Below are 12,246 nucleotides of genomic sequence, written 5' to 3'. Positions count from 1 at the left end.
TGAAATCAGTACTGGTATGGCATATATACAAGATGGTTTACACGTACATTTCTAGTTACAACTTACAAGCTAACTCCTACACATAACTGAATCCGTTGGGAATAATGGTCAAGGGGGAATTAATAGGGTGTTTTGAATATATTCATGGTGAAGGTGAAGCAACAAATGATTGCTTCTACTTTTTCATTGTTTGACCATGATTTTATAAGGTAGAATTAATTTTGTTTGCTATCCAAGTAGTTGCATGGGTAACGGTGGGTTCAACTGTCACGATGCTGCATTCTAAGTGACAGGTGGTATGATACATGCAGGAGCCATGCAGCCATGCTCATGTGGGATCTGCATCTGTGTTGGTTGGTGATATTGATGATGCATTGGACTCTGAAAAAGGTAACGTTCTTCACATTATTAACTGATTGGAGTATTATTTGTCATTTTGGCCTTGTTCTTATCGTAATATTACTGCATTGTATCTACAAGTTGCATAGCAAGTAAATCTACAAGTTGCATAGCAAGCAATAATTTACTTTGTGCAGCTGTTGGAGAACTACTCTCACATTTTATCTGACCAAGTACCCCGGCTCTGCGAGTCCTAAATGTACAAAACTCAGTTGCAGGGTCCACATTAGAGGTTACCTTGCAAATGTGGATAGTACCTTCCTTCCCTTAGCACGTGCTGGAGTGAGTTTATCACGTAGCTAGGTTTGTCAGATTGGGCTTAGAGTGATGAACATTCACCAATCACCAGTTTCTTGATTCAAGTTGCAGAGCATGGAGTGATGAAGATTGAACCACGCAAGGGTGACTACAAGTTATATATTCTACACTTTTTAAAATTTAGCTCATAATTAGTTAACAATATATCTAGTGCTATATATTTCTTCTCTCAACAAACAATGTAGTACTATAATGGAATAAGAAACTTGAAATATGTAGAACAATATATAGCTCCATCATTAAGCAAGAAAAGGGTTTTTTATTGGACAAAATTTAAATATAGTTCTTCACATGCTGTTTTGTCATGTTCTGTTATTAGAATTGAAATTTATCTCAAGGTTTAATTGTACTAAAAAAAATGTAGATTAAATTAAACTCCAATTTTAATTGGAGAACAATACAAACAACACTTAAAACCTGTAATTAATTTTTCTTCTTTTTAAAAGTGGTTCAACAACACAAGCTTCAAGTTTTAAAAGGAAAAATGTCAGCCAAAAACTTTAAATAAAATGGTAACAAGGAAATTATTCAAGAATTACAAACCTCGTCAAAATAGGAAAGAACAAAAGTTTAGGGATTTAGAAAAAATATCAATCTAGTTCCACCTTATTTTATAGAGAGAAGAAACTAATATATAAGAACTAAAAAACAGAAGAATAGAAAAAAAAAAATATTGACAGGAAAGAAAAAGTAGGTGTATGCTTATAAGTACTTTGAGGATTTGAATTCTCTCTTATAAAACACAAACACAATTTTTAGATTTTATTTAAATAATCATCAATCCGATTATAATTATTTATATATTTTTCTATTTTCAAAGAAGTAAATCATGAGCTTTTCCAACTCAGCATCTATTTTTTTTCTCTCAACCTTTTTCACATCTTAAGTAGTCTGCACCCTTTATATATATAACTTATTTCTTACCTTTTACATTATGTAACTTTTATCACCAAAACCAACAACTTTAAATTTTTATTAAATAGACTCCACAAGTAACTTGACACTCTTACATTCATCGACATTAACTTTTATCTGTTTTATAAATATTATTGTGATATAATTTAATCAAAATAACCACAAACTTTCATAAAAGGTTCTTATTAAGCATGGCATTTAATAAGCAAAAACAACTCAATCACTTTCATATAGGAGGTAGCCTAAGTACGTACTCAAAATGTCAACAAATAAAAAAAAAGTTGCTTTAATAATGCCAAAACAAATTAATAAAACACTTACAACACCGGATTTTTTTTAATTAAAATGTGCCATTTAGGATAAATAGTTAATATTTTTAATAATTATTTAAAAAGCCGTATCTACTAAAATGATTTTTATTTGGTTGAAAATGTTAATATGTTTAAATCAACACAATCTATCAAAATTAAACTAAAAAAAAAATAAGTGTACGTGGTTAACATTAGTACAGTAATATAAGAGGAAAATGAGAAATTAAGAAATTGAAAGCGAGTCTAATTTATAAATTATGAACCTGCATATATAAAAGGAAAGAAAGAATCCAGGAAGAAAAGAAATGAAACCATGCATGGTCCCCTCGTCATCACGAGTTTCTGCCATTTGCAATAGAAACACTGAAACACCTTTCTCTTTGTCACTTAATTGAGATGCCGAAGCCACCTCACACCATGAACTTCATGAGGTGTAGCACCCAAGGCTTCCATAGCCATGCATACTGAAGAATGTCTCAAGCTCAGCACCCTACTTCTGTGACGTGTCCCTCATTCACCTTCCTCTCTTCCCTATAAATAACCACGCCTCAGGTTCTCCGCTTCACAACACAAACATTCTCTCCATTGGTCCTTAAACACTCATCAGTCATCACCATGGCCAAGCTAGTTTTTTCCCTTTGTTTTCTGCTTTTCAGTGGCTGCTGCTTCGCTTTCAGTTCCAGAGAGCAGCCTCAGCAAAACGAGTGCCAGATCCAAAAACTCAATGCCCTCAAACCGGATAACCGTATAGAGTCAGAAGGTGGGTTCATTGAGACATGGAACCCTAACAACAAGCCATTCCAGTGTGCCGGTGTTGCCCTCTCTCGCTGCACCCTCAACCGCAACGCCCTTCGTAGACCTTCCTACACCAACGGTCCCCAGGAAATCTACATCCAACAAGGTCCATCTTGTCCAAACTTCACATATAAATATATAATAGACTTAAATATGTTTAAGGGTTTGATAAATGAGGGAATTTTATTTTAGATTTTTAATAATTTCTTTTTTATTTTGAGTTTTTATATATTAAAATTTTTGTTTTGATTTCTTCAATATGACGTAACATAATCATATCATTGATAATGTTGGATTCCTAATTTTTTTGTTTGTTTGTTGTTTTGTAAAATGAATAGGTAAGGGTATTTTTGGCATGATATACCCGGGTTGTCCTAGCACATTTGAAGAGCCTCAACAACCTCAACAAAGAGGACAAAGCAGCAGACCACAAGACCGTCACCAGAAGATCTATAACTTCAGAGAGGGTGATTTGATCGCAGTGCCTACTGGTGTTGCATGGTGGATGTACAACAATGAAGACACTCCTGTTGTTGCCGTTTCTATTATTGACACCAACAGCTTGGAGAACCAGCTCGACCAGATGCCTAGGGTGAGCCACATAGCAATATTAGATATTATAATTCTTTAAAGGTTTAAATATCATTTTAGTTCGTGGAGTTGCACTTTCTAATTTAGTACCTATAGATTAAAATATGCCAATTGGATCCTTATAGTTGTGTTTTTTTATCCAATTTGGTTCTTGTCTTGAAATAAATGGACAATATTGTAGCTGATAAAAAAAGGAAACTGGACTACATTGTAACGTTAAGATTAGAATTCTTAAGTTCTAATACTAGCTGGTTACGGATTGACAACTATTTGTTTTGACAATTCTTGGCAGAGATTCTATCTTGCTGGGAACCAAGAGCAAGAGTTTCTAAAATATCAGCAGCAGCAGCAAGGAGGTTCCCAAAGCCAGAAAGGAAAGCATCAGCAAGAAGAAGAAAACGAAGGAGGCAGCATATTGAGTGGCTTCACCCTGGAATTCTTGGAACATGCATTCAGCGTGGACAAGCAGATAGCGAAAAACCTACAAGGAGAGAACGAAGGGGAAGACAAGGGAGCCATTGTGACAGTGAAAGGAGGTCTGAGCGTGATAAAACCACCCACGGACGAGCAGCAACAAAGACCCCAGGAAGAGGAAGAAGAAGAAGAGGATGAGAAGCCACAGTGCAAGGGTAAAGACAAACACTGCCAACGCCCCCGAGGAAGCCAAAGCAAAAGCAGAAGAAATGGCATTGACGAGACCATATGCACCATGAGACTTCGCCACAACATTGGCCAGACTTCATCACCTGACATCTACAACCCTCAAGCCGGTAGCGTCACAACCGCCACCAGCCTTGACTTCCCAGCCCTCTCGTGGCTCAGACTCAGTGCTGAGTTTGGATCTCTCCGCAAGGTACGTACATCATTCATCAAAGATCAACATACATTTATACATTAAACTAATATTTGTTTCCAAATATTTATTAATTTTATTGATAATTAATTTTTTTAGAAAATTTGTTTGATCACTTTTAATGGAGTCTTTCATCTTAATTACATTATTTATACTTACACTAATGATTTGTTGATTAATAATAATCTTAGATACACTATAAAATGTGTGACGGAGTTATCTTAACACTTGCATGGATTCTATCTTTTCTGTCTTTATATATAGAAATAGAGAGAAAAAAAGAAGAAAAGATTGATGAAAAAAGCAAAACAAAAAATAGTATTATTATAAAAATATTGGATGAATTTGTTGTGACTCTTGCATGCATTGATGTACGATGCAGAATGCAATGTTCGTGCCACACTACAACCTGAACGCGAACAGCATAATATACGCATTGAATGGACGGGCATTGATACAAGTGGTGAATTGCAACGGTGAGAGAGTGTTTGATGGAGAGCTGCAAGAGGGACGGGTGCTGATCGTGCCACAAAACTTTGTGGTGGCTGCAAGATCACAGAGTGACAACTTCGAGTATGTGTCATTCAAGACCAATGATACACCCATGATCGGCACTCTTGCAGGGGCAAACTCATTGTTGAACGCATTACCAGAGGAAGTGATTCAGCACACTTTCAACCTAAAAAGCCAGCAGGCCAGGCAGATAAAGAACAACAACCCTTTCAAGTTCCTGGTTCCACCTCAGGAGTCTCAGAAGAGAGCTGTGGCTTAGAGCCCTTTTTGTATGTGCTACCCCACTTTTGTCTTTTTGGCAATAGTGCTAGCAACCAATAAATAATAATAATAATAATGAATAAGAAAACAAAGGCTTTAGCTTGCCTTTTGTTCACTGTAAAATAATAATGTAAGTACTCTCTATAATGAGTCACGAAACTTTTGCGGGAATAAAAGGAGAAATTCCAATGAGTTTTCTGTCAAATCTTCTTCTGTCTCTCTCTCTCTCTCTTTTTTTTTCCTTTCTTCTGAGCTTCTTGCAAAACAAAAGGCAAACAATAACGATTGGTCCAATGATAGTTAGCTTAATCGATGATATCTTTAGGAAGTGTTGGCAGGACAGGACATGATGTAGAAGACTAAAATTGAAAGTATTGCAGACCCAATAGTTGAAGATTAACTTTAAGAATTAAGACGTCTGTTAGGAAGAAGCCATTGCAACCAATAAAGCATAGTAGATAGTTAGTTAAATCTGTTGGGTTAGTTACCAACAAGTTGTTAATACTGTTGAGTTAGTTATGCATGTAAATAATTGTAGTATATAAGAGTTGCAGTAATGAATAAAAGACATGCAGAAAAACTTAGAATCAGTTTAGTTGTTATGGAGAGGGTGAGATAGTGCCTTTGTTCGAGGCAAGGCTCCTCCTAAGAAAGTCTGAAACTGATTTTAAACTTTTCTGCATGGCTTTTATTCATTATTGCAACTCTTATATACTACAATTATTTACATGCATAACTAACTCAACAAACTAATGGTATTAACAACTTGTTGGTAACTAACCCAACAGATTTAACTAACTATCTACTATGCTTTATTGGTTGCAATGGCTTCTTCCTAACAACGTCTTATCAGGTTCTTCATGACTTGGAGCTCAACCCAACTTGGAAAGTTCGAGAGTATTTGGACCATTGTGCTTTGTGTCTTCAAACATAAAACATCGCTCCAAATTTAACATGGGAGCTAAAAAATGTGTTTTTCTGGGATTTTAATTTTCAACAGAGTCAAGGATGGTGTTGCATATGATGTCTTGATGTCCATTGTCCACACTAAATAGATATTGGTTTCAAGAAATATTAATTTCATTTTCATGACTTTCAATTCATAAACCTTAAACGAATATTAATTTAAAATCTATCCTCAAATGATAAATTTAAAAAAAAATTACCCCCAATCGGTAATTTGACTCACAAGTTAGTTAGTTGATATTTTGAAGCTTGAAATTCGACATGGACATCAGACACAATATGAGCACAGACACTCTCGCATAGCTAATGTGTAAAACATAGAATGACAGGACATCACATATATTTTTACACACACAAAAAAAGAACTCTAATAAAAAAATATGGGTAGCTTAACAAATATATAAATTGATGGTAAATAATTTACTTTTTAAAATTCATCTATGTTTTTTTATATGATAACAAACCTAAAAAAGGTGAGAAACATTAAGTATTTTAATATTATATATATATATATATATATATATATATATATATATATATATATTATATTATATTTTAAGTTGGCCTACAAAATGATGAATACTTTTTTTAATAATATTAGTGTGCGTTCTTTTAATGTAAAGGTGTTAATTTAAGTGTTTAAAATATATAAAGATGATAACTTAACTATTCTTTGAATAAATGGAATTGTGTTTGTGGCTCACTACTTATTTCCTGCAAAATGTGCAATCATTCCCGTATATTTGGTGTCCATGGCCTTAAATTTTAGGCTCGAGTCCTCATTCTCATTCTTGTCCATTTCTTATTTCTCGTGTGTGAGGAGCTACAAGTTCTTAATGCTTTGATAGTTCTTAATCATTGCATAGAACTACAATTAATCTATCCAGATTGTTGCATTAATTGACTCGAATAACCAAGAAACTTTTGGCAGCCATGGACAGTGGGCACAAAATGTGCATAATTCCTTGAACAAATAAGACTGAGGTTTATGTGAAAGCAAAAGGAAAAAGAAGAAAGAAAATTTTAACAGTCAACATTTGGTCAACACAACTAATTTGACAGAAAAATTTAATTTCCTGATTTTAGAAAAGAGAGGAATTAACGGTCTCAATTTTAAAATCTTAAAACTAAAAAACCAAATTTATGGATTTGATAAAATAGGAGGATCAAAATACATTTAATTTTTTAATTTTTATTGTTTTAATTGATTCTGACAGCTTTCAAACTGTCACAAATTGTAACTTATTTTTTAAATGAATAATGGTAGTAGCTAGGGCTGAGCATAAACCCGAGAGAAGCTCGAACCAAACCCACACTAAAGGAATAAATAAAAAGACACAATCGGGCGGTTTCAAATTGTTTATTCGGACTATACGGGTTTAAAAATTGCTTACATGGGGTTACTTTATTCGGATGAGGGTTTAAAAAACTTCCTCCGGAGAAGAAGAAAGTGTTTGAGGCCGCAAAAGAAACCAAGCCACAACGCAGATTGGAACACACCCAAGAATCCGTTGCATTCACTAAGCCCGAACCTGACAAAATCGAGAGGCTAATGAGTTAGAGACAATCCAGATTATTTTCTATCAGAAATACCCACAGTTTTTAAACTGTGACTTTGTAATTTGTTAATTGATTGATATGTCATTACTAACCTACCTATGATAAAGAGTCAAAATAAATTTTTTAAGATATAAGAATCCAATACAAAGAAAAAAAAATTAAAATTAGAACTCAAAATAAAATTAATCATATTTATTATAGACCTAAAACATATAAGTATTTTTGTTTAACTAATATAATTGTTTAAAACTTAGTCATTTTCTTCTTATTTTCGCTTACTTTTTTTTTATATTGACAATCAAAACGAGGATAATCCAAAAAACAAAATGTCCCTAATATATAATTTCTCTATCCAAGAAATTATTATATATACAGTACAAATTATTCTCCACTAATCTTTATGATATGTAAATTAAAGTATGATTAATTATTTCCTAATTAAATTAAAAAAAAATTGAGTAACTAGTATCACATAAAGATCTGTCAAAACCATGAATAGTGATAATTTCATAACACCTAATAATTTCTCTATCCCTAGAGTGAGGTCATTTTTGGACGGCCCTTCTTCTCCCTTTGAGGATCCCATCATTGTCACACGGTGTATTCATATAATTTCATATGTCATAAACCCGCGAACATGAAATGAAACCATGGTCCCCCTCTCCACCACCGTTTTCTGGCAATTGCATGCAATACAAACACACTTGGTATTTGTCACATAATGTTGATGTCGAACTGTCGAAGCCACCTCACACCCATGAACTTAATGAGGTGTAACACACAAGGCTTCCATAGCCATGCATACTGAAGAATGTCTCAAGCTCAGCACCCCACTCCTGTGACGTGTCCCTCACCCACCTTCCTCTCTTCCCTATAAATAACCACGCCTCAGGTTCTCCGCTTCACAACACAAACATTCTCTCCATTGTCTTTGAACACTCATCACCATGGCCAAGCTTGTTCTTTCCCTTTGTTTCCTTCTTTTCAGTGGCTGCTTCGCTCTGAGAGAGCAGGCACAGCAAAATGAGTGCCAGATCCAAAAGCTGAATGCCCTCAAACCGGATAACCGTATAGAGTCGGAAGGTGGGTTCATTGAGACCTGGAACCCTAACAACAAGCCATTCCAGTGTGCCGGTGTTGCCCTCTCTCGCTGCACCCTTAACCGCAATGCCCTTCGTAGACCTTCCTACACCAACGGTCCCCAGGAAATCTACATACAACAAGGTCCATAATCTTGTTTAATTTTTATTTTTATCAGATGTTAATGGTTAGTTTTTGTTAGTAAAATTGATTGAAACTGTGGCTTTTGTTTTTCTTCTTAACCGTCCAACCTATCTTATATATTCAAATTAATAATAACTTGTTTCAATTTCTCAGTTTTGTGAAACCATGCATTTTGAAAAGAAAATGGTTATGCTAATGTTTTTTTTTTCTTTGTGTTGTTGTGTAATATATATGAATAGGTAATGGTATTTTTGGCATGATATTCCCGGGTTGTCCTAGCACTTATCAAGAGCCGCAAGAATCTCAGCAACGAGGACGAAGCCAGAGGCCCCAAGACCGTCACCAAAAGGTACATCGCTTCAGAGAGGGTGATTTGATCGCAGTGCCTACTGGTGTTGCATGGTGGATGTACAACAATGAAGACACTCCTGTTGTTGCCGTTTCTATTATTGACACCAACAGCTTGGAGAACCAGCTCGACCAGATGCCTAGGGTGAGCCACATAGCAATATTAGATATTATAATTCTTTAAAGGTTTAAATATCATTTTAGTTCGTGGAGTTGCACTTTCTAATTTAGTACCTATAGATTAAAATATGCCAATTGGATCCTTATAGTTGTGTTTTTTCATCCAATTTGGTTCTTGTCTTGAAATAAATGGACAATATTGTAGCTGATAAAAAAAGGAAACTGGACTACATTGTAACGTTAAGATTAGAATTCTTAAGTTCTAATACTAGCTGGTTACGGATTGACAACTATTTGTTTTGACAATTCTTGGCAGAGATTCTATCTTGCTGGGAACCAAGAGCAAGAGTTTCTAAAATATCAGCAGCAGCAGCAAGGAGGTTCCCAAAGCCAGAAAGGAAAGCAACAAGAAGAAGAAAACGAAGGAAGCAACATATTGAGTGGCTTCGCCCCTGAATTCTTGAAAGAAGCGTTCGGCGTGAACATGCAGATAGTGAGAAACCTACAAGGTGAGAACGAAGAGGAGGATAGTGGAGCCATTGTGACAGTGAAAGGAGGTCTAAGAGTCACAGCTCCAGCCATGAGGAAGCCACAGCAAGAAGAAGATGATGATGATGAGGAAGAGCAGCCACAGTGCGTGGAGACAGACAAAGGTTGCCAACGCCAAAGCAAAAGGAGCAGAAATGGCATTGATGAGACCATTTGCACAATGAGACTTCGCCAAAACATTGGTCAGAATTCATCACCTGACATCTACAACCCTCAAGCTGGTAGCATCACAACCGCCACCAGCCTTGACTTCCCAGCCCTCTGGCTTCTCAAACTCAGTGCCCAGTATGGATCACTCCGCAAGGTACGTACATCATACATGTTATAAATTAAGCTCAACAAATGTTAAAAAATGGTAATAGCTATATATAGTAATTAAAATGTGTGACGACAAAGTTATCTTAGCACTTGCATATGCATTATTCATGTGCTTTTTTTTTATATATAGAAATGCCCGAAGTTATTAAGTAGTCACAGTTTCTTGTGTCGATTTTACTAATCTAATTAATCTCTGCATGAGATGTAATTATGCATGTGTTATTAATTTTTGTTACATGTGATACAATTAGTAGATAATTTTGTCCTTTAGATATATGACTCATGAGTATGAAATTTTTTTCAACCTTGAAAAATTTGTTTTTGACTTTTAACCAAAAAATACTTTGATTAAAAAAAAAGAAAAATATTTTTTGTGCCAAAAATATTCTGATTCACAAAAACATATTTTTCTATGAGACTATATATTGACATGTGATAAAATACCTGATAATAATTTCCATAGGATTAGGAAGAAAAGGTATAAGATAGTGAGATAATTAATTAATATCATGATGAAAAGATAAAAGGAAAATAATAATATTATAAAAATATTGGATGAATAACATGTTGTGATTAACGTACACTTGCATGGATATTGATGTATGGTGCAGAATGCTATGTTCGTGCCACACTACACCCTGAACGCGAACAGCATAATATACGCATTGAATGGGCGGGCATTGGTACAAGTGGTGAATTGCAATGGTGAGAGAGTGTTTGATGGAGAGCTGCAAGAGGGAGGGGTGCTGATCGTTCCACAAAACTTTGCGGTGGCTGCAAAATCCCAGAGCGATAACTTTGAGTATGTGTCATTCAAGACCAATGATAGACCCTCGATCGGAAACCTTGCAGGGGCAAACTCATTGTTGAACGCATTGCCAGAGGAAGTGATTCAGCACACTTTTAACCTAAAGAGCCAGCAGGCCAGGCAGGTGAAGAACAACAACCCTTTCAGCTTCCTGGTTCCACCTCAGGAGTCTCAGAGGAGAGCTGTGGCTTAGAGAGCCCTTTTTGCATGTGCTACCACACTTTTGTCCTTTTGGGCTCTAGCTAGTGCTGGTAGCAGTAAATAAGAATGAATAAAAGAAACAAAGGCTTAGATGCCCTTTGTTAAGTGTAGAATAACGGGTATAGTAACTATGTACCCTTGTGTAATGAGTCACTCAAGTACCTATGCGGGAAAAGCATAAATAAAAGAAGAAATTCCAATAAATTTTCTGTCCAATCTCTTTTCTTTTCTTTTTATTCTTTTCTATCCTTCTTGCAGAACAAAATAAGGAAATATTGTTGATAACAATTGGTCTAAGAGATAGTAGCTTGACCGATGATATCTTTGGGAAGCGATTGCAGGACATGATGAGCATGAAAGACTAAAATTGAAAGTGTCACACCCCCAAGAAAGAGAGTTTTTTCTTTTTTTTTTAGATACATATAACAATATTAATAATATTGTTATCATATATATATATATATATATATATATATAATAATAATAATAATTATTCATGCCAATTAGTCGATTTTAATTTTTCCATAAGGAAATCAATATTTTTTACATTAAATATTTCCATTATTTTTACATTTTTCTGATTTTACAAATATAGTTATCATTTTTTTTTAATTTAAAAAAGGTAAAAGTAAAATATGTGTTTTAATTAAAATGTGTTATTATATTATTTTAAAAAATAGTATAACAATAGTGTAATATAAATAGTGTATACATTTATTTTCTTGTAAATAAGTCTTCGTAAAATGCAATTATACCTGCAGATATTGATAAATAAATTCATAAATAAATAGAAACGCAAAATATTTGTATAATAGATACAGATAGATAAATAAGTGGTTTTTATTGTAGAATTTTGTGACATAACACAAATTTGATCCTCAATAACTATATATCGTTTGTTTTTTCTTTTCACTTAAGCTCAATTTTACATATGAGTATGTAAACTTAAAAGAAAATTTGTGCTTTTGATATATATATATATATATATATATATATATATATATATATATGAGTTCATGAAAAACAAAGTGTCCCAGACTATTTGCTCTAATTTATTTGTAAGAACCTTAATTAATCGGTTTCATATGCGTTTGTATACGTAATTGCTTGTGGTACTTTTCTTCGGGCTCCATGTCATCGTCTGCAGCAAAATATAGATCTCAAGTTCAAGAGAAGAGATACAGATAAAAAAGAAA

The 12,246-nt window shown here is 34.3% G+C and overlaps 2 protein-coding genes across 2 annotated transcripts; both read left to right on the top strand.

Annotated features, from left to right (window-relative positions):
- Positions 1 to 2,498: 2,498 nt before the first annotated feature.
- Positions 2,499 to 5,161, top strand: LOC114406928 (glycinin G1). Its single transcript, XM_028369787.1, has 4 exons — positions 2,499 to 2,844; positions 3,077 to 3,330; positions 3,622 to 4,182; positions 4,565 to 5,161. Exons 1-4 carry the CDS (start codon positions 2,559 to 2,561, stop codon positions 4,952 to 4,954), a joined length of 1,491 nt encoding a protein of 496 aa, XP_028225588.1. The 5' UTR covers positions 2,499 to 2,558; the 3' UTR covers positions 4,955 to 5,161.
- Positions 5,162 to 8,379: 3,218 nt separating this feature from the next.
- Positions 8,380 to 11,266, top strand: LOC114406929 (glycinin G2). Its single transcript, XM_028369788.1, has 4 exons — positions 8,380 to 8,706; positions 8,946 to 9,199; positions 9,491 to 10,027; positions 10,653 to 11,266. Exons 1-4 carry the CDS (start codon positions 8,430 to 8,432, stop codon positions 11,040 to 11,042), a joined length of 1,458 nt encoding a protein of 485 aa, XP_028225589.1. The 5' UTR covers positions 8,380 to 8,429; the 3' UTR covers positions 11,043 to 11,266.
- The last annotated feature ends 980 nt before the right edge of the window (positions 11,267 to 12,246 follow it).

Source organism: Glycine soja, chromosome 3, assembly GCF_004193775.1.
Source record: "Glycine soja cultivar W05 chromosome 3, ASM419377v2, whole genome shotgun sequence".
Lineage (NCBI taxonomy): Eukaryota > Viridiplantae > Streptophyta > Magnoliopsida > Fabales > Fabaceae > Glycine > Glycine soja.
Note: the sequence above shows the minus strand (reverse complement) of the source record. Positions and strands in the feature narration are given on the sequence as shown.